Source organism: Lepidochelys kempii, chromosome 3 (genome assembly GCF_965140265.1).
Source record: "Lepidochelys kempii isolate rLepKem1 chromosome 3, rLepKem1.hap2, whole genome shotgun sequence".
In the NCBI taxonomy this organism is placed as follows: domain Eukaryota; kingdom Metazoa; phylum Chordata; order Testudines; family Cheloniidae; genus Lepidochelys; species Lepidochelys kempii.
The window spans coordinates 135,992,586-136,015,616 of NC_133258.1; the positions used below are offsets into that span (position 1 = coordinate 135,992,586).

At 39.1% G+C, this 23,031-nt stretch overlaps 1 protein-coding gene across 17 annotated transcripts in view; it reads left to right on the top strand.

Annotated features, from left to right (window-relative positions):
• RYR2 (ryanodine receptor 2) overlaps window positions 1-23,031 on the top strand; it is a 709,125-nt gene that overhangs the window by 610,386 nt on the left and 75,708 nt on the right. For 9 of the 17 annotated variants that reach the window (XM_073338183.1, XM_073338189.1, XM_073338186.1 and 6 more), the window contains 3 exons: window positions 6,820-6,896; window positions 11,431-11,504; window positions 22,631-22,663. In XM_073338183.1, the coding sequence (XP_073194284.1) occupies window positions 6,820-6,896; window positions 11,431-11,504; window positions 22,631-22,663 (184 nt within the window). Of the gene's footprint in view, window positions 1-6,819; window positions 6,897-11,430; window positions 11,505-13,108; window positions 13,127-22,630; window positions 22,664-23,031 lie in introns of all 17 variants that reach the window. The other 8 variants (XM_073338188.1, XM_073338192.1, XM_073338196.1 and 5 more) reach the window with 2 other exon arrangements.

Sequence of the window (23,031 nt, forward strand, 5' to 3'; positions counted from 1 at the left end):
TCTTGAGTCCAGCAACCCCAAATCACCCAAAGACACAAAAGTCCAATGCCCCAAAAGTCTCTGTCCCTGGTCAGGGCAGCCCCAGAGTTCAAAAGTTAATCTACAGAGCTTTACCTCCCAACCTGGGTGGAGATGGGGACGGAGGTAAGAGGCACCTTACATGATCTGAAGCTGACCGCCCCACAGCTCCATAGGCCTTCGCTCCGCTCGCCGCCCCACGAACTGCTTCGCTCAGCTCCGCTCTGCGGCCCACAAGCAGCTCCCACCGTCCTATGAACTGCTCCACCAGCCTGTCCACGAGGCACTCCAGCCGTCCCGCAAACGGCTCTGCAATATATCTTTAGGCTCCCCCACTACTTAACACAACGTTCAGTGATTTCAGCTCTTAGTCAGTTCAGCTCTTTGGTGAATTCAGCTTGTAGTAGGGGAGCCTCAGTGCTGGTGCACTATTAGCCCAAAGTGAGCTCAGCAGCATGTAACTAGACTTCTAATGAAATAAAAATTAGCTCTGATATTCCACAGTGGAGAGAGGAGGAAGTGCAATTAGCATGTAAGGCCCTCACCAAGGGGCCCATGCCACCAAGTATTAATACTTGTCCCCAGCCTCTCTCAATTCACAGAGTTTTGGAACCCATGACCCTTGCCTAGCGAGTGCTACTTAGTTGATGGTGAGTCCCTCCATCATAACAAAAGGCCAAGTACAGTTCCAAGCACAGTTCCCATAATCAGGGTAATAACAATTTATTCTTCCTGCCCCAATAACAAAGACACTGGGGATCCCACAGCAGCCAAAGTGACCATTTGGGCAGCTATGGCCTCATTCTAGGTGGGGTGGGTGTGCCTATGCAAATGAGATCAGCCCCTGAAGTTCTTTTCCACAACTTGCCACACCTCACCACCAGATGTCAGGGTGGAGCTCATCCTGACTCTGCTTACATATACAAAGTTTCATTGTGCCAGAGGAGTGTAGCTGTCAACCACAGTCTTCATCCCAGATCTTTAGGTAGTCTTAGATATCCTGGTCCGAGGCCATGGAGCACCCTGAAGATGGGACCAAGACCTTGAACCTGATTTGAAATTCTACAGAAGGCAGCGTAGACAGTGGAAGGTGGGTTTGATGGGCCTTGGTAGCCAGTGTTGCTGAGGAAATGTTCTGTACTAGTTAAAGTTTCCTAAACACAAAAGGTGTCATTCCCAAATACATCACATTGCTGTAATCCAACCAAGCAGTGATGAGAGTGTGAATAACTGAGGCCATGTTACTGTCCGCCAGGATGGCACAGTCTCTTCTGGTCAACTAAAGGAGGTAGAAAGTGTTACTTGTGGATGCTGTTATGCGAGACTCTGGCATCGGTGAGGAATCCAAGTGCACTGCTAAACTATAGATTAAATTGTCCAGTTGTGGATGTGGGCCTTCATCTAATGGAGACTGTGCAGTGGCTGCATGCTATTCAAAATGCTTTTGTCTGTCCACTAGCATTACCTCTGTCTTCCTCAGATTCTGCTTCAACCTGCTATTCTTCCTCCATGATCTGAGCTAGTTCAAGCACTGGGCCACTGTGGTAGTGATGGAGTGGTCATATATGGTGAAAGATAGGAGGATCTGGTATCATGGGGTAGCTGTGTTAGTCTGTATCCACAAAAACAACAAGGAGTCCAGTGGGACCTTCAAGACTAACAGATTTATTTGGGCATAAGCTTTCGTGGGTAAAAAACCCCACTTCTTCAGATGCATGGAGTGAAAATTACAGATGCAGGCATTATTATACTGACACATGAAGAGAAGGGAGTTACCTCACAAGTGGAGAACCAGCGCTGACAGGGCCAATACAATCGCTCCCAATAATTGATGAAGAGGTGTCGATTCCAGGAGAGGTAAAGTTGCTTTTGTAGTGAGCCAGCCACTCCCAGTCCCAATTCAAGCCTAAATTAATGGTGTTAAATTTGTAAATGAATTTTAGTTCTGCAGTTTCTCTTTGAAGTCTGTTTCTGAAGTCTTTTTTGTTCAAGTATGGCTAGTTTTAAATCTGTTATAGAATGTCCAGGAAGATTGAAGTGTTCTCCGACTGGCTTTTGTATGTTACCATTCCTGATGTCTGTTTTGTGTCCATTTATTCTTTTACATAGAGACTGTCTGGTTTGGCCAATGTACATGGCAGAGGGGCATGGCTGGCACATGGTCGCATATATCACATTGGTAGATATGCAAGTGAATGAGTCCCTGATGGTGTGACTGATGTGGTTGGGTCGTCTGATGGTGTCGCTAGAGTAGATATGGTGACAGAGTAGGCAACAAGGTTAGTTACAGGGATTGGTTCCTGGGTTAGTGTTTCTGTGGTGTGGTGTGTAGTTGCTAGTGAGTATTTGCTTCAGGTTGGGGGGCTGTCTGTAAGTGAAGACTGGCCTGCCTCCCAAGGTCTGTGAGAGTGAGGGATCATTTTCCAGGTTAGGTTGTAGATCGTTGATGATGTGCTGGAGAGGTTTTAGCTGGGGACTGTATGTGATGGCCAGTGATGTTCTGTTGTTTTTCCTGTTGGGCCTGTCCTGTAGTAGGTGATTTCTGGGTACCTGTCTCGATCTGTTAATCTGTTTCCTCACTTCCCCAGGTGGGTATTATAGTTTTAAGAATGCTTGATAAAGATCTTGTAGGTGTTTGTCTCTGTCTGAGGGATTGGAGCAAATTCAGTTGTATCTTAGGGCTTGGCTGTAGACAATGGATCGTGTGGTGTGTCCTGGATGGAAGCTGGAGGCATGTAGGTATGTATAATGGTCAGTAGGTTTCCGGTATAGGGTGGTGTTTATGTGACCATCACTTATTTGCATTGTAGTGTCCAGGAAGTGGATCTCTTGTGTGGATTGGTCCAGGCTGAGGTTGATGGTGGTGTGGAAATTGTTGAAATCCAGGTGGAATTCTTCAAGAGCCTCCTTCCCATGGGTCCATATGATGAAGAGGAGGGGCACTAGGGGACGAGAGCTGAGGAAGAGTTGTTCTAAGTCAGCCATAAAAATGTTGGCATACTGTGGGGCCATGCGGGTACCCATAGCAGTGCCGCTGACTTGAAGGTATAAGTTGTCCCCAAATCTGAAATGATTGTGCGTGAGGACAAAGTCAGAAAGCTCAGCTGCCAGGTGTGCCGTGGCCTCATCAGGGATACTGTTCTTGACAGTTCGTAGTCCATCCTCATGAGGAATATTGGTGTAAAGAGCTTCTACATCCATGGTGGCCAGGATGGTGTTTTCAGGAAGCTCACCAATGCATTGTAGTTTCCTCAGGAGGTCGGTGGTGTCTCAAAGATAGCTAGGAGTGCTGGTAGCCTAGGATCTGAGGAGAGAGTCCAAATAGCCAGATAATCCTGTTGTAAGAGTGCCAATGCCTGAGATGATGGGGCGTCCAGGATTTCCAGGTTCATGGATCATTGATAGCAGATCGAATACACCTGGTTGTGGTTCGGGAGGGGGGGGATGTCCATGTAGATTTGTTCCTGTGCTATAGCAGGGAGTTTCTTGAGCAGATGGCGTAGTTTCTTTTGGTATTCCTCAGTGGGATCGGAGGATAGTGTCCTGTAGAATGTGGTGTTGGAGAGTTGCCTGGCAGCCTCCTGTTCATAATCCGACCTGTTGATTATGGCTACAGCACCTCCTAGGGATAGATAGGGGGATCTGTATGTCATCTCCATTTTGCAGATACTTGAGTCCATGTCAACTGATGAGTTCACCTAGTGGCTTCATGTAGATGTTAAAAAGGACCAGAGAGAATGAGAATATTGATCCTTGTGGGACTCTACAAGAGAGGGGGTCTAGTAATGGAGGTGTAGTGTCCCATAACTACTCATTGGATGTGTCCCTTCATGAAGGACTGAAGACATTTATTACCCTGGATCCCTACAACCCCTTCTCAGCCAAGGAAGTGTTATCTGATGATTGACAGTGTCAAACTCTGCAGAGACGTCCTGAAGGATGATAATGGATGTCTGCGCTGTATCCATTGATAGCAGAAGATCATCCATCATTGCTGTTCAAGCAATCTTAGTTCCATGTCATGGCCTGAATCCAGAATGTGCTGGGTCTAGAATATTAGCTTCAATTAGATGAGCTTGTAGTTTGGCTTTGGCTAGCTTCTCTCATTATTTGCTCGAGAACTGGAGCTTTGGCACTAGGTAGTATTTGCTCTTCCTTTCCCCTTCAGTCACAGGCACCTACCTGCTGCCTCCTTGAAATCACAGACTGGCAAGTTCCTTACTCCCTCAGCTGCAGCTTTCCCCTGTTTGGGCCCCTGCTCCGGAGGTGGGGAGGAGGTCTGGATGCTGCTCCGGAGGTGGGGAAGAGGTCTGAGCTGGAAGTGCTCAGTATATTCTATACTCTTTGTGTCTAAAGTTCTTTAGCCCTAAAAGGGATTGAATAGGAAGCCTGTGAGCATGGGTCAGTCTGAGTACTGCCCTATAATTACATCTAGACAAACTGTGTTACAACAACATTAAGGTTGCAGAATCAAGCACCCAGAAGTTAATTAAATGCCAGAGTTAAGGTTGCCTGTGCAAAAAACCTACCTTAAAAACATAACCGTTTCATCCTAGGGAACCATATTGTCCCCCCAACATGGATCCTTGGCAGGGTTCAGAACCACAGCAGAGCCCTCTACCACTTGAGCTAACAGAGTAACTTGTAGGATAACTGTTTGTTATCCTCTGTGTGGACCTGCCACTAGTGAGGTTTGGAGACACACACTTTGATAGTGGGGGTGGCACTAACCAGTCTACACGTAGTAGCTGTGAGAGGATGGAGCATGCGCAGTCCAGACAAAATTGACATGATTTAGATAGCATCCTATAATAAGTTTCTACTTAGCAAATGCTTATAATTTGGTCAAATTTGGTCGAATTTTTGTATGGATGGCAAAACACACATCCCTGATACCTCTGTGACCCTGCTGCCAAATTTCAAGTCCCTGCTCCCAAGAATGAAGATGTAGTGGCTTCTCAAAGAAACAGCAGTAAGATATTTTTAAGCCTACCTCATTCTCTGAGATGCTGAACTCTTCTAGTTTGGTGAAGTTATAAGCAACCAAAACCAGGGACTGATAAAGGAAAGTGTTTGGCAACCTTAACTAGAGGTAGTGTTTCCTGCACCACCTATAATAAATCTTCTGAACAATAATAGGTCAGCAAAGGGTCGTGTGATGAATCTGCTGATGCTCTTCTGGCTCCTCAGTGGAGAGTGGTAGTGTTTCAAGAAAGGGTAGAGGACAGTAGTGTAGCAGGGGGAAGGATGGTTTGAGAGATGTGGACAGTGATCAAGGCAACTGTTCTTGGTGATAGCTCAGGGTGACTGAGCTGGGATTTTCAGGGTTGCCTGTGTGTGATTGGGTCTATCTGATTTTAGCAGTAACAAGACACAGTGTAGATAAAAACATATTTGTACGTGAAAATTACCAGTCTTCGCTTTTCCTCCAGAAACGTATGTCCTGTACTGCCCAGCCCTCTCCTGGACAATACAAATACTGTGTTTTAAGTCTGTTATTTCTTAAGATAAAAATATGCCAACTTGTTATTTCAAATAGTTCTGCAGACACTTCAATTTAAACACACTGGATTAATAACAAGTTTTTATTACCTACAAAGAGAGAGATTTGAAGTGAATACAAATAATGAGGCATAAAAGTCAGAAATGGTTACAAGAGAAATAAAAACAAATAAAGAAATAAAGACAAAATGCAACTAGTATCTAACTTAACAAACTATGGTAAATTCAAAGCAAAGTTTTTCTCACTACATGCTCTCGACAGTCTTACTGGCCAAACTTCTTGAGCCAGGACCCCTTTTTCAGTTTGATGGCTGCTTCTTTTGTCCTGTCTTGTGTAGTAAATCGATGGACAGAGAAAGGGGGGGTCCCTTGGAGGCATTTATATCCTTTTTATAGAGGAGGTCCCTCTCTTACAAAACATTTCAAGCTGAGATTCAGGAATCTACATGTAAGGATATCTCCTGCTGGTTTTCTCACCCGCTTGAACTCCCTTTGTCTCCCTTCCTGCATGCATGCTTAATGGTCTGGTTACTGCTTAAATGCAAATTAAGCAGAGCATACATTCTTTTGTTTGAGACTGACTTGTTTGCCAATCTCAGTTTGGAACATATGTAAATAACATCATACAGGGAAATCTTGTAACTTCACATACAATGTTGCCATACACATTTTATCAGGACAATATTGACCAGCAGATTGTGAGACCTCAAATGATACCTTACAAGACATACCTTGTACAAAGATTATAATAATAGGGTGTGGACAGAGGGATACATTCTGTCACAGTTATTTAATCTGAATTTGTAACACTGCAATATCATTCCATGGAAATTATTTTTTCATATTGGTAATTCTATCTAAACTGTCATCACCAAAACGTCAGAGAACCTTCCAAATGCCTTTAAAAAGAAATAACAATTTCTCCTTCTTTCTTCCTTTCCAGCTTGTTAAAGAAATAGATTAAGTTATAGTTTGTGTGTGTGCATGTGTAGAATGAACTAGCAGAAAGCTAAGTCAAAGATTAAAGTTTGCATTTAGTTCTGAATGTGCTGAGGTTAGTGAGTGTTGTTATTTCCTATAATTCCTTTAAAAGTGTCCATGTCATGGTGGCAGCCTCCTCTGGAAGGTTTGGTCAGTAACAAAATATCCTCATGACTTGTGGTACCAAGGTTTTAGTCAATTGGTCTGTTTTATCTAATTTATAAATGCCATCAGAATTATTTCACGACTGCCTAATTGGCATAGAATAACAGATACCCAATGATTTAACATTTATACTATGTGGTTTGTTTGCTGTAGAAAATGCTCGACTACCTCAAGGACAAAAAGGATGTGGGCTTCTTTCAGAGCCTTGCTGGTCTTATGCAGTCATGTAGGTAAGACAATATCTATTATAATACATCTATTATTTTGTATCTAGATTCTTTTCTACAGGATTTGTAACATCAGTAGGATGTTGGAAGAATTACCTGGTGAGACAGGAAGGAGCACATGCACACACATAGACACACACAAAATTGTTTTCCTTTCATATTCCTAGGGTTTCAAAACAATAATAATTAATTTAATGTATAAACCACTAACTCAAAGCAATATCCGGGTCTTTATAAATAATAACTGAAAAAATTAAACCAAGCTGGGCTAAGCACCCAGAGAACCCTCCCAGCTAAACAGCAACTGGGCCAAAAAATAAAATACAAATACAAAAACGTTTTTGTGGGAGAGAAAAGGAACATGAAATGACCACAGAGAGAAAAGCCTTTCCTATAAGCCTGGAATGTAGCCATAGTGATCAGGAACAGTCAACATGGATTCACCAAGGGCAAGTCATGCCTGACCAACCTGATTGCCTTCTGTGATGACATAACGGGCTCTGTGGATATGGGGAAAGTGGTGGACGTGATATATCTTGACTTTAGCAAAGCTTTTGATACAATCTCCCACAGTATTCTTGCCAGCAAGTTAAAAAAGTATGGATTGGATGAATGGACTATAAGGTGGATAGAAAGCTGGCTAACGGGTAGTGATCAATGGCTCGATGTCTAGTTGGCAGCTGGTATCAAGCAGAGTACGCCAGGGGTTAGTCCTGGGGCCGGTTTTGTTCAACTTCTTCATTAATGATTTGGATGATGGGATGGATTGCACCCTCAGCAAGTTCATGGGTGACACTAAGCTGCGGGGAAAGGTAGATACGCTGGAGGGTAGGGATAGGGTCCAGAGTGACCTAGACAAATTGGAGGACTGGGCCAAAAGAAATCTGATGAGGTTCAACAAGGACAAGTGCAGAGTCCTGCACTTAGGATGGAAGAATCCCATGCACCGCTACAGGCTGGGGATCAACTGGCTAAGTGGCAGTTCTGCAGAAAAGGACCTGGGGATTACAGTGGACGAGAAGCTGGATATGAGTCAACATGTGCCCTTGTTGCCAAGAAGGCTAACGGCATATTGGGCTGCATTAGTAGGAGCATTGCCAGCAGATCAAGGGAAGTGATTATTCTCCTCTATTTGGCACTGGTGAGGCCACATCTGGAGTATTGCATCCAGTTTTGGGCTCCCCACTACAGAAAGGAGATGGACAAATTGGAGAAAGTCCAGCAGAGGGCAAAGAAAATGATTAGGGGGCTGGGGCACATGACTTATGAGGAGAGGCTGAGGAAACGGGGGTTATTTAGTCTGCAGAAGAGAAGAGTGAGGGAGGATTTGATAGCAGCCTTCAACTACCTGAAGGGGGGTTCCAGAGAGGATGGAGCTAGGCTGTTCTCAGTGGTGGTTGATGACAGAACAAGGAGCAGTGGTCTCAAGTTGCAGTGGGGGAGGTCTAGGTTGGATATTAGGAAAAAACTATTTCACTAGGAATGTGGTGAAGCATTGGAATGGGTGGTGGAATTTTGATCCTTAGAGATTTTTAAGGCCCAGGGCTTGACAAAGCCCTGGCTGGGATGATTTAGTTGGGGTTGGTCCTGCTTTGAGCAGGGGGTTGGACTAGATGACCTCCTGAGGTCTCTTCCAACCCTAATCTTCTATGATGCTATGATAGTGGGACTGTCCTGGGGCTATGCTTATCTCCAGCTTTCAGGCAGGATTATGTAAATCATTGTCTTTTTGAATATTTGTACCCCACTTCTGAGTCCCTGTGACTAATTACACAGCTACTCACCTTGCCAGCTGCCATGACTTATTCCTTGATTTCAGTGTACCCAATTCTGCCACCCTTACAACAAATAGTACCTTATTTTCTGAGTTGTCCCATTGATGTTTACAGGCTGTTAAACCATTTGGAAATGTCTGCTCACCATTTCCCACTCACATTTGCAGTCTAGGGATATTGGATTTTTGGATGTTTTGTGCAAAGAGTGCACTGCACATGGGGCCTGTGATGTGAATTGGACTCCATTTAATTTGGGGGTGAAATTTAAAGTGGTGGTTCTAACATATAAATGACATATGATTTGGGTCTTGTCTACCTTAGCCACAACCTCTCTCCTCACATGATATGACATTTGTGATTGACTGATGTGTCCAAGATAATAGCCTGCAGAGTTAGTGGTAAGGCATTCTCATTGAGGGGTCCTTGACTCTGGAACTCATCTACTCCCATCCTCCAACAGAGCCCAGATTTGAATAACTTCAAGGAACTCTACAAGGGTCATTTCCTCAAGAATTCCAGGGAGGCCTCTGTGTGGGGAGGGAGTTAATAGAATTTTGGAAGGTGGGGAAGGGAACTGAGTCATCTGATTTGGAGTGGACAGGAGGACATTCTATGGTCTTTTTGCAGGTTCGTGTTTCTGAATGTGTTTGTAATAAGCATGCAGTGCATAAATAAATACAATAATTGTATAAAGACACTTGCACAGAAAGTTAAAATTGAGCCCAAGTCACTGTTACATTATGACTGCTATGTTCCAGGCTGGTGAAAAACATCCCTAATCCTGTTTTATCTGGCTGCTGGAAGATTCTCTTTTGCACAATCTGCTGCATGACAGATGTCCTAGGGCTTGGACTAACTACTATATTATTTTTTTCTTCCTGAAAATAAATAGCAGTTTAAGTATTTTTTCATTAAAAGTAGAATATTTTGGAATGATAACAATGGTTATGAAGTTTTGGAAAAATATAAAGATCAGTTTGGCAAAGAAAAAAATAAAATATGAAGTGTTCGTCAGAAAGTTACAACCCATCTGGGATTGCAGATCATCACCTTTGTTATGTTATCCAAAGAACAAAATAGCTGTCACAATGAGAATCCCTGCAGCAAGGTAGATGAGCCATCAACAAAGTATACAGATTTATGATAAATGGAGCTGTATAATTTCTTCTCTGTGTGGCTCATAGGAGAGCAGGTTGTAAAGTAGGGCACAATGAACTAAACGCAGGAAAGGCAGGAGATGGAGCCATTATGGCATGAACTCTCTCTTCCCCAAACCTATAGAATTCCATGGCACTTTTTGCACCCTGAGGGCAATGATGGAGCTGGTGAAAAGCTTCTCTACCTTGAATGTTTCCTTCCGGTCTCTACAGATTAACGAGTGGAAATCCACATGATAGTAAATACTTCCAAAAACACCATAACTAACCCTAGAGACCCCTTTGGCTATGTCTATTTTGCAGAAGATGGTGGGGTGGGGGTGCCAGTAGTAACGCAGCTCCCTCGGGAGTTTGCTGCTTGGGATTAAGCAGCCTAGAGAATAGAGGTTGTCAGCAAAACAGGCGTCTTTCCCCAACCCAGTGAAAAATATTTAATTCAAAGTTATTTGAAAATGTTCATTCAAAATGTTTAGATTTTTCCTAGGAAAATTCAAAATGAAATTATATTTTTTTCTTTCTATTCATATTGATTTCCCCCCCAACAGAAACAAAATGCAAACTTGTTTAATTTCCCATCAATAATAAGAAAAATTCTGTAGCAAATTACATTTTCTCCACCAAAATAAAACAAACAAAAAAAACATTGATGGAAAAATATTTCAGTAAAAAAAAAAATCTAATTATCTCTACCATAACAATGTAGAGATGTTGGCCTGCTGTGCTGATGCCATCTGGATTTCAAAGTACATCCGCATGGTACTACAGACCTTTAAACATCTTAGTAAACCAAAATAAATTGAAAATGTAAAAATACATTGGGTGAAATGAAGGGAATCGTGCTTTATGGCTGGGGGGGGGGGGGAGAGGTTGAAAACTGCTGCAAAAGCCCCGAGGAATGCAGGGTTTAAAAGGGGCAGCTCTGCGCTTCAAGTCTCCCTTTTACATGGAGCAGGCTGAAGCAGGAGGGCACACAACACTTCAGCATGTCTCAGCCGCATGGCTCCATGTAGAACAGAATAGTAAGAAAAAGGGGGAAGCTCCCCAGTAATTATGGCATAAACCTGCACTGTACAGTTTTATCTGCCGGGTAGTCCCAGACATCCCATAATAAAGTTGGGGTCTGATTAAATCCATATAAAATGTTTCCTGTCCTCCTTTCGGTGTGGCAAGACAGTGACCTGTGTGGGCTTACACAACTATGTAATTTCCCAGTAGATAATGGAGGACTATGTGTACACCCAAATAATAATGTATTATTTTTATGACGTGAGATATGTACATAATATACATATACTTTCTTTTTCAGTAAATCATAATGAGCTGCATTCTGCTATCATTTCCACAGTAAATCCAGTGTAATTTAATTGACTTACTGGAATTTCTCCAAATGTGCAACCATGTAACTGAATTTGGCCCATTGTTAAAGAATGGCGTACCTGGCTTTAGTGACATTACATTTCAGTTATCTCCTAAACTCTATTTCCCATCTTCCAGCTAAGATGATAATTATATTTCTAAGTTTAATTCCATAATTTTGAAAATCAACAAGATACAATTTTGGATTTGTCAAAGAATCTAAATGCTATATTGTTTTTCTCATTGCAGCGTTCTTGACCTAAATGCATTTGAACGCCAAAACAAAGCAGAGGGCCTTGGCATGGTAACAGAAGAGGGATCAGGTACTATCATCTTATGAAAATAACCTTTTTCTTTTTACTGTTCTTCATCAAAGCTGTATAGTCAAGGACCCTTGTAAATCTGCACCAAGATATTTAAGCGTGAAGTTGAGATATTATTTCTTCAGATAGTTTATAATTTAACTGGCCTACTTTAGACTGTACTAGACAATAAAAGATCAGTAGAGCACGTTTGAGAGTGAGGGAATGTCTCAGAGGAATGCAGGATAACATTTTGAAGTAGCAAAGAAAATATTATGAATAAATTTGAAAGGAGATTCCAATCACAAACAGCAGTGTTTATGTCAAACAGCTTCGAAATCGCTAACCAGTTTCAGCATAAAATAAAATGAAGGGCTCCCAACTGATTTATTAAATTATCTCCGGTAGAATGAAAAATAGACAATTTAGCAAGGAATACATTAAATATCAGAGGTCCGAGGAACAGTAGCTGCTGTTTGGAAGACATTGGTTGTGAAAGTTTCTGTTTTACAGTGTAATTTGTCTTTTTGGGAAATATTCTGATATTTTATGTTTACTTCTGATTTTGAAACAGTTCGGGTTTTCTACCTTCTGTGTGGTCAGTTCATTGCTAGTTTCTTTCTTTTGTCACATAATGTGTTCTGTCATCCGATTAGTGTGGTTGTCTGGAACCAATAGGGTAATTTTTTTATGTGCTAATAGTGCTACCAAAGCGCATTTTCTCTATTCCCAATTACATTCTTCATTCATAATATTTTGTGTGTGTTTAAATCCTACAACTAGCTAATCCTGTTACATGGTTTTATTCTTAAAAACAAGGGAAAAAAAAGCTTGACTGTATATTCATTATTGTATTTTGGAGGTCGTAATTCATACCTGCTTCACTGCGTATGTCTTTGGCTACTGTGCCTGTAGCTGTTTTACATGACATATTTCTTGGTTGTTCAAATGCTTGCATCACATTGTTTAATTTGACTGAATGCCTTTAAGACAGATCACAAGTACTTTTCTAAAATTATTTTCTCTTGCATCCAAAGTGCTCCCATAGCTTAATAAATTGTAGGTCATATCCTCCTTGCCTGACTCATTTGAGTAATCTCATTAAAGTCAATTTACATGAATAAACTTTGACCCCGTGACTCTGCATTCCCGAAGTGCTGTCTGTCTTGTAAGGCATAGGCTGGTTTGACCATTGCTTTCATGTTTCTCTGCAAATTATTCTCCAGAATGTTTGGACATTCTGGGCATAAGTTCCATTAATATATATATTTTGAAATTATTATTATTAATTTTGGCTTTTGAAATGGGTTTTTTGATACAGGATCATTTTTCTTTTAATCATCTACCAAAGTTATTAGAAATTACAAATTTGGCATGCAACTATAAACTACCCTTTGACAACTGCATAAGTGACTCTTCTCATATCAAGGTATTTTCATGCTTCCTCATCTGAGAATTTTTTGGTTTGTTTGTTTGTATTTGCTCTTTCTCTTTAGTGCAGAACTAATTTGCCAGAACCAATACTGAGTATGTTTTGTATCTGCTAAAATCAAATTCTCAACTTTTTTTTTCTTTTTTCCTGTTTTCTTTTCTTTTAACTAAATGTCCTGTCCTCCCTTCCTCAGTCATCACTCATGAGCGTGGTAATTATTAAAACAAGCTGCCTTTTATTTATTTTTTCCTGTTGTTAGCTTTGTGTCAGCACTGTACAGCTCCTGAACACCATGAGTTTTTTTTTTTTGTTCCTATGAGGCTTTTAAACAAGTGGATTCTTTTCTATTATTATAATTGTGTACTCCAAACTCTTCCGTTTTTATGCCAACTTTCCCCACTTCTTTGTTCTTCCTCCCTTTCTCAGGATTTGCACAGTAACTGGCACACTAGATGTAAGAGCAGCAAGCTTTTTTTTTAATTTATTTGATTTATTTTTCTGTTTGGTTGTTGTTTTTTTTAGTGGGCCCAGTATTTGCAATGGTTGGATGTTTTTTTAAAAAAGTATATATCTGTATATATAAACCCTTGTGCTGTAATCCTCCTGTAGTATTTTTGTTGTGCATTTAATGTGGCTTTATCGCTGCATTGATTTTGTGCAATCACAGGAAATCAGTGGTGGATCCAGAGAGGGCTGGAGGTTGGGATAGAAAGGAGATGTTGGCTGTCACTGGCTAGGTTTACACTATGCAGTCAGAATTCATTTTCTACTACAGTACTTGCCAAAGTAGCTGATAGTTTAAAAACAAAACAAAAAACACCTCTGCTATTTCTTTTCAGGGTTATATCAGGATGTTACCAGTTATTCCTGATAATTTGCCACTTTGAGAGCTTTTTCATACAACAGAGAAAATGTGTATCCCTTAGAGGCAAGGAGTAACAGTAATTCATCTGTCACTGAGCACGCTCACTTTAATTCACTGAATGTGAGTTATAGGCAGCCCAATGCCACTGGTATTAATGCCTGATAGCATTATGAAAGCCCAGCCATTGTGTCTGGAGGAGAAATGATAGATTCTGCTGTGAATGATTGCTAGACATTCTATATTTTATGGGGTAGCTGAGCTCTCATAACTGCTAGCAATCCTACAAATACCCATCTAAAAAGTCCTTCCAAGACAGCACCAAGGTTTAGACTGGGTGACCCAGGGAGAATATATTTTTTCCATTCCGTTTTACAGGACAGATACTTACTCCAAGATTCAGAAGCATGTGGTTGATTGTTAGGGGAATGGAGTGAGGTCCAGAGTACATACTATAATCGTACATACTATAACCTGTTCCTTACGACTTCTACATTTGATGCACGCATTTTTCAGTGAGTTGTTAACTTGTTATTACTGACTATGAGCCTGAATCAGTTTTCACTCCAGTCAGTTCTAAAAACTCCTGTTGACTTCAATGGGAGTAGGCTTTGACCTCTAGCTAGCGGTGGTGTTCTGTAAAACTCGATTTCTTTTCCCATCTCCACATTGGCATTAGCAGAAAATCCTGCAGTGAGTTAAGATGGATGTAAGATTTATTGCCCTTTTCCAACTCTTCTCTTTGTGCTATCGCCACCTAAGCTCCTTGTCCTGATTCCTCTTTCACTAGTACCACCTTCCTGTACAAAATCCTGGAACCCCCACTGGTAAAAACACTGACGGTTCTTCAGCAAATGTGTTTCTTACTTGTTTTTGTGGTGTACTTAATGTTGTATCTTTCTGTATGTATATTTGTTTTGATTGTCATGTTTGTTTTACAAAAAAAGGTTCAGAATCAAAGTCGCACAAATGTTCATTATCCCATCTGATGGTTTTCCATTTTTCATTTAATTCTCTCTGTCTATACTGTCTCACCATGATCATGATAACCTTGAAAGTGCAATTTTTCTCTCCTCCCAAAGCCCTTTCTTTAGTTAACAGATAATGGAATGCATTTGCTTAATCTACACTTGCATTATCTTTCTATTGTTGGGCACTCTTCTCGTACAGGATTTTTTTTTTCTTTTAACAAGACTTCACAAAGAAACTTGAATATGTTCTTGGGTCAGAATGATTTTTCCTAAACCTGATTCACAATTAGCTGGTGAGGAAACTTCTGTAAAACTTACTTGCCATTTGAAACACATACCCTCCTATATGACTGGCGTGGTTTGCCTAAAATCATTATTGTTGTTTGTGATGTATGGTTAAATAGATCAAACTTACAATGCAGCAAGGAAAAGAGAGTTTGGGTCAGGCTACTGGAGTTCTGCTTTAGCCAAATACAATATCCCTGAAATACTAATCACTTTGAAATCTGTTGATATTAACAACAATAATACTCTTGACACCTTTTATTTGAAAACTTTAAATGGCTTTACAAACAATTAAGCCCCACAAACCCCTCTAAAATAGGTAACCATAATTATACCCATTTTATAGATGGATAAATAAAACAGTGAAATTAAGTGGTTTCCCCAAGATGACATAGCAAGTCATTTACCCAAGTTGGGAAAAGAACCCAGAAATTCTGACATCCACTTTCTTCCTTTAACCATCAGACTGTGCAGCTATCCTGTTAAGAGTTTCAATAGAAGATTGATTAGCAGTCTCCTTAAAAACATAGACTTACTACAATTATCTGAGATTGATTTTATTTTAATTGGAGTTATTATTCATATTCTTCATTTAATACAATCTCTACAACCTACTAAATAGTAGTATGTTTGAAAAAAATACTAAGATTTAGAAGAACTTCTTTACTAATTGAAAATAGATTTTTAGACCCATTTTTCATTTCATTAAACCTTTTGTGAATCTTGCCCTTTGTTAGAGGAATATTGTAATTGCATTTGACTGATCTCACTTGAGAGACAGCTTTAAAATACTGCCATGTAATTTTAAATTACAAAGGATAACAATACTTTATTTCTGATGCCTGACAATATTTGTCATGTGCTACAGTGTCACCTTTGGTTCAAGGCCAGTTGATTTTTATCTTCAGAAGACTCTCAAATTTCCACAACAGCATTTCTATAGAAAGGACACTTAAACAGTAGTTGAGGGCTTCACAGGCAAAACTCTACTTGTTTTCTCAGCCGTATTGAATAATCCATTCATTTTTAAACTATAAAATGGAATGAGGTTTAGAGAGATGCATAAAACTATTGTTAAAATTGTTAACTTTTAGAATGGTGTTCTTTAAGAACATAAGAATGGCTGTACAGAGTCAGACCAATGGTCCACGTAGCCCAGTATCCTGCCTTCCTACGGTGGCCAATACCAGGTGTTTCAGAGGGAGTGAACAGAACAGGTGATCATCAAGTAATCCATCCCCTGTCGCCAGTTCCCAGCTTCTGAAAAACAAAGGCCAAGGACTCTTCAGAGCATGGTTTTGCATCCCTGCCCATCCTGCCTAATAGCCATTGATGGACCTAACCTCCATGAACTTAAAGTTTTAAACTAGTGCTTTTAAAAATCCTTTTATAGTCTTGATCTTCACAGCATCCTCAGGAAAAGAGTTCCAGGGGTTGAAAGCATTGTGTGAAGAAATACATCCTTTTGTTTGTTTTAAACCTGCTGCTTATTAATTTCATATGATGACCCCTAGTTCTTGTGTTATGAGAAGGAAGAAATAACATTTCCTTATTTGCTTTCTCCACACCAGTAATGATTTTATAGACCTCTATCATATTTCCCCCTTAGTCGTCCCTTTTCCAAGCTGAAAAGTCCCAGCCTTATTAATCTCTCCTTATATGGAAGCTGTCCCATACCCCTAATATTTTTGTTGCCCTTTTCTGAACCTTTTCCAATTCCAGTGTATCTTTTTTTGAAATGGGGTGACCACTTCTGCACACAGTGTTCAAGATGTGGGCATATCATGGATTTATAGAGAGCCAATATGATATTTTCTATGTTATTATCTATCCCTTTCCTAATGATTCACAACACTGTTAGCTTTTTTGACTGCCACTGCACCTTGAGTGGATATTTTCAGAGAACTATCCACAATGACTCCAAGATCTCTTTCTTGAGTGGTAACAGGTAATTTAGACCCCATCATTTTTTATGTATAGTTGGGATTATGTTTTCCAATGTGCATTAATTTGCAGTTATAAAGCTGAATTTCTTTTGCCATTTTGTTGCCAGTTACCCAATTTGGTGAGGTCCCTTTGTAACTCTTTGCAGTCTGCTTTGGACTTAGCTACCTTGAGTAGTTTTGTATCATCTGAAAATGTTGCCACCTCACTGTTTATCCCTTTTTCCAGATCATTTATGACTATGTTGGATAGGACTGGTCCCAGTACAGGCCTCTGAGGGACACCACTATTTACTTTTCTTCATTCTGAAAACTGACCATTTATTCCTACCCTTTGTTCCCTTATCTTGTAACCAATCACTGATCCATGAGAGGACCTTCCCTCTTATCCCATGACAGCTTACTTTGCTTAAGAGACTTTGGTGAGGGACTTTGTCAAAGGCTTTCTGAAAATCTAAGTACCCTATATCAACTGGATCACCCTTGTCTACATGCTTGTTGATCCTGTGAAAGTATTCTAGTAGATTGGTGAGGCATGACTTCCCTTTACAGAAAACATGTTGACTTTTCCCCAACAAATCATGTTCATCTATGTGTCTGTTCTTTACTATAGTTTCAAACTATTTGCCTGGTATTGTAGTCAGGCTTACCGGCCTGTAACTGCCAGGATCACCTCTGGAGCCTTTTTTAAAAATTGGCATCACATTAGCTATCCTCCAGTCATCTGGTACAAAAGCTAATTTAAATGGTATGTTACATACCACAATTAGTAGTTCTGCAATTTCACATTTGAGTTCCTTCAGAACTATTGGGTGAATACCATCTGGTCCTGGTGACTTATTATTGTTTAATTTATCATTTTTTTCCAAAACCACCTCTAATGACACCTCAATCTGGGACAGTTCCTCAGATTTTTCACCTAAAAAGAATGGCTCAGCTTCAGGAATCTCCCTCACACCCTCAGCCATGAAGACCGATGCAAATAATTCCTTTAGTTTCTTTGCAATGGCCTAATCTTCCTTGAGTGCTCCTTTAGCATCTTGATCGTCCAGTGGCCCCACTAGTTGTTTAACAGACTTCCTGCTTCTGATGTTCTTTAAAAAATAAATTGCTGTTACTTTTTGAGTTTTTGTCTAGCTGTTCTTCAGATTCTTTTTTGACCTTCCTAATTATAGTTTTACACTTCACTTGCCAGAGTTTATGGTCCGTTCTGTTTTCCTCAATAGGATTTAACTTCCACTTTTTAAAAGATACCTTTAAATACAATTTGCAAAGTATCTAATATTATAATCTGCTGACATCTTTTAAACAGATATTGTAAATTTGAAAATCAATTTTGAATCAATTCAAATCAAAACCAAATCAATTCAAAAACAAAATTTTTTATCTGTTTTGTGAATGACATGTAAATTATAAAAAGGAAATTGTTTTAATATCAAAATTTATTTTTTCTTTTTATGTTGTTAGGTGCTTTTTTAATTTCTCCCCAGTTGAACAATTGTAGTTAGTTTCTAGCCAATTTTATTGTGATAGTCTTATATACCAGTACAGTGCTGGAATCTTTGGGGGAAAAACACTGCAGGGAAATGTTGATTAATAAAGTGTGTAGTGTTCCGTTGGATTTTTTTAATGTAATGGAATTATTTCTGTTTGTCTTAGGTTCTTAAAAAGCTTATTTTTATAAAATCTAAATATTATGGGAAATGTGACCTGATTGTTGTCCCTTTAAAGATTAGCCTTTCACCAATCTGCATGACTGGCATACATTCCATTTCATAACACAGATAGAATAAAATACAGAAGAGCTGTTAAAAATCAATAATAGTACAAATTAGTTAAATAGGCCCCAGTCCTGCAAAAACATACTCATTCTCTTAACTTTAAGCATTTTTTAATGCCATTGAGCCTGATTATTACACTGAGGTCCATTCGTACTCCTTTAGCAGTTAACTTTAAGCATGTGCTTAAGTTTTTGCAGGACATGACCTCGTGTTAGTGGCAGTCACATACATCTTGAAATTAAATTCATATCAGCAATATTTATAAGCTGTTGAAGCTGATAAGGAAGTGTTCTGAATCGGTGTATTTCCTGCTAGCATTACTGCATCCTGTTACTTGGGAGAGTTGCCTGCTTCAGCCTGTGCTGTAGCAATCCTTTCCATCTTCTCATCTCACTAGCAGAGTTTCCAACTATGAGGGCCCTGCACTTCTGTTTACACGAATACTAGTTTGCTTGGGCTAGCAGAGGTAGTTGTGCGTGGCTCAGTGGAGGGGGGGGGGAGTAGGTTACTTTATCTGGTTTGAGCTCTTGAATGATCTGTTTCCTATGAGATTTATTGTAACTGTGGGGCAATAAAGAGACAATGACAGACATGTGGCACTGGTAACTCAGCCAAACAACTTCTGAATCTTTTAGTGGAAATAAATTAACTGGTGTTACTATGGCAGATCTTTGTTGTTTGACAATTGTGCATTCATCAAAATTGGGCCTTTGTGCCTTTTAGAATGGTAAATATTTTTAATATATAATGTCCCACAGATTTATTTAACTATTAGTAGCAGTGGGGATTTCAAAATGGGGGGTATGAAAGAATTAATGAACTGAGAATCAAACACTTTCAAGGAGATACATATGCTTGTTACATTCAATCTTATTTTTATTTTACTGCAGACGTTGCTTCTGTTTGTATACATCATATTATCAGACTCGCAACTGCACACACTGTAGGCATAAAGCCATTCATGTGTGTAACCATACCATTTATGTGCAACATGGGCAATGGCAGCATTTTAACCAAATAGTTACATGTTTAAGCAAATGTACTATAGTATATACATCACATCAATTGCAGCTTACCTAAGCAGTGACTCACCTCCCTAAGTCATGCTATATGCAATATGTATATTTGTAAGTACACTATATGTATAAATGTTTGTGTGTGGAGGCATGAATTTGTGTATGTGACGCCAAAAGTGGCTAGCTTAGATTTTAAGCAAAGAAATGGATCTGAATTCCAGAGGTGTCACTTGTAGTCTCCAAAGAGACACCTCTCTGTAGTTATTAAATAATGTTTTTATCCTGAAAAAATGCTGATGTTACCAGCATTTCTTTCTGAGTCAGATTATGGTCTGTTTTTTTAGTGCCAAGGATTTGTCATTCTAAAAGAGAGTCAGATATTTTACTGGTTAGAAGAATTTGATCTCTGTAATCAGTACAGGCATACTGCTCAAAACTGCTTGTGATTAACATTGAAACATGTATATCATTTGTTTTTAAAAAGGAATCTATGGGTCTGATTCACCACTGCCTTTGTTCTTTGTGATGGGGGGCATACAACACTACCTTTCTGACTTGGTAGAATTTTGTGTATGATTTGTACTCATTTTACACAGATGTAAATACATTTTCCATGAGGTACTGTGAATGATCAGATCCAATATATTAGAAGGAGGGAGGATAAAACTGAAACAGTAAAACCTCAAAAGACAGTCTTTCTGAATACACATTATCTCAATGAAAACCCACTTATAGTAACCCAAATTATGAAACCTTCTGTATAGAGACATTGAATGAAAGACCCAAATGCTTTGCAGTGTGCAAATTGCAATTTCTTTTACAGCAAACTGATTCTTATAGTGAAGTTGATGTGTCAGGAAATGATTTCATTATAAAGGAATATTGCTATCATTTAATTCAAGGCTTTCCTGTCCCTCCCCACCTTCCCTGAATGTCTCCAAAACCTGAGAAGGGGAAAAGAAAGAAAAGCAAAAGTGAAGAGGTACTAAGAGGGAGGTGAAATGGTAGAAGAGGAAATGAAAATAAATATTTTCAGCCAGTTTAAAGGACATTATCAAAAGATTTATATTTTTAAAGTCCTCCTCAACCATTCCTCTTACTTTGGACTTTCCCTCTCACCATAGTCAAAGTGATGCTGAAGTTTTTAATAGCACCAAACTTGTATCTAGTGTTGTTTTTATGTATTTTATTAATATATATTTTTAATATTCAGTACACACACACACACACAACCACTTAAAAGTCAGGCCTGGGACACTCAGTATTGCCAGGTTATAAGCACTATGGTCTCGCTAAGCATATGCTTTTAAGTGCTTTGCTGAAATAGGGACTTAAGTACGTGCTCTGTTCAAGCACGAATATTCCATTAAAATTCATGTCTGGAGTGCTCAGCACCTTGTATTATCAAAGTCAATATGAATATTAATTGTTTTTGAGAAACTTTTTGAGTGAGAAATGAAAGTGAGAAACCAGTGCAGTTAAGTGCTGTTGAAAGCTCCTACCAAGCTTTGTACAGTAGTTTGTTTAGAAAAGCCACTGTTTTTTCTTGTGACTGTACTTCTTTAACATTCACACCTCATTTAGGCCATAATTCAGGAAAGCATGCTGAAGTGTTCATGTGCTTAAATATTTAAATATTTTCCTCAGTTGAGGTCCTAATTTTGCAGCGTCTACTGAACTTATTGTTCATGTCACTTTTTATTATGCCCTTCCCCCACCGCCCACCTTTTCCAAGTGAAAGTGGTCAGTTAGCCCACATGGCAGAGTTAAATTTCACTTAGAAGAAAAAGAAAATATCCACCTGGCAAACTTTTTTTTTAAAGGTGCGTGTGGGGTGGGCTACATAAAATACATGTGAAATATTGCTCTATTAAAAAAAGTTATATTGAACCTATCTTTAACTGTAAGAGTAATATAAATAAATTTTACTGGAATTATTATAAATTATTAATGCAGGTAGGTTTTTTTTTTAAATATTTCCTTAATAGTCTTGATCTGTGTTCTTTGGTTATGCCAAACTGCCACTGAAGTCTGAGAGATTTGGATAGTCAAGGAATGTGTGGTTAGGCCTTTTGTAGGCTTGATCCTGGAAACACTTATGTATGATTAATTTTCCTTAAATGTGTTGTCCCCTTGAAGTCATTGAAGTCTCACGTGAGTAAAGTTACATGCATATGTTTTTGCAGGCTCAGGTTCCATAGAGATAATTGAGATTCTGCAAAAGTAATACTCGATCCTGCAAGGTTCTGAGCATTCTGGCCCCAATCCAGCAAAGCACTTAAGCACATACTTAATATTAAAACATGAGGAATCCAACTGAGTTATAAAAATAAAATGCTCAATATTGCAAGATGCTGAACATTCCAAGTCCAGCAAAGTGTTTAAGCATCTTGCAGAATTGAGCTCATATATAGTACTGTTGATTAATATACTACTTGTATGCACAGGAGCCTCTTTTAGTCTTTTGTGTTTTGTTATTTAATTAGTTGAACGGATTTTCAATCTTGTACAGTTGAAAAGCTATATATCTGGTATTAATGTCTGACCCAGAGACAAATTGTGTTAAACATCATCTGTAGTACTTGATTCATTGTCAGGGAGAGGACTATGCATTTTTTTTTCTTTTTGCCATTTCAGTGAGAATGCAGCAAGAATTAGGGGGAGGAAAAAAAGATATTTTAAGTCTCCCTATGTTTGCCGCATTTTTATATACACCTGGTGATACTTGGTTTGGTCACCAAATATTGTGTCTTGCTGGCCAACAGGGAAAAGAGTGAAATGATTTTATATACTTCTTTTAATGTTCACATTAGTTTTCAAAATGGTTTTGCTTCCTAACCCTACCATTATACTGAAGCCTCTCACTTTGAAAGTCACAGACTGCGGACTGGTAAGTCCATTGGCTATTTGTAATTGTAATCATTCATAATTTTTATGTACAGTAAGCATCCAATCATATTCCTGTTTATACATTATATATGCATATATATTATCTCTCTAATTCAAGCACTCCCAGTCTGGGAGAAGTTTTATATTTTTGTTTAACTCTCATTATTTCTTTTATTCACCAACTGAAAAGGATAATGTTCTTAATATCACATTGGATTTAAAAGTTCAGGTACCAGTCCAAAATGCCTCCTATTTTTAAGAAAACTTTCAGAATTAATATACTGTACTTTTTCAATTTACTTGCATTTTTGTCTTTTATTTTTATGCCATCATCTACAAGTAACAAATGATTGCACATTAAAATTCTCT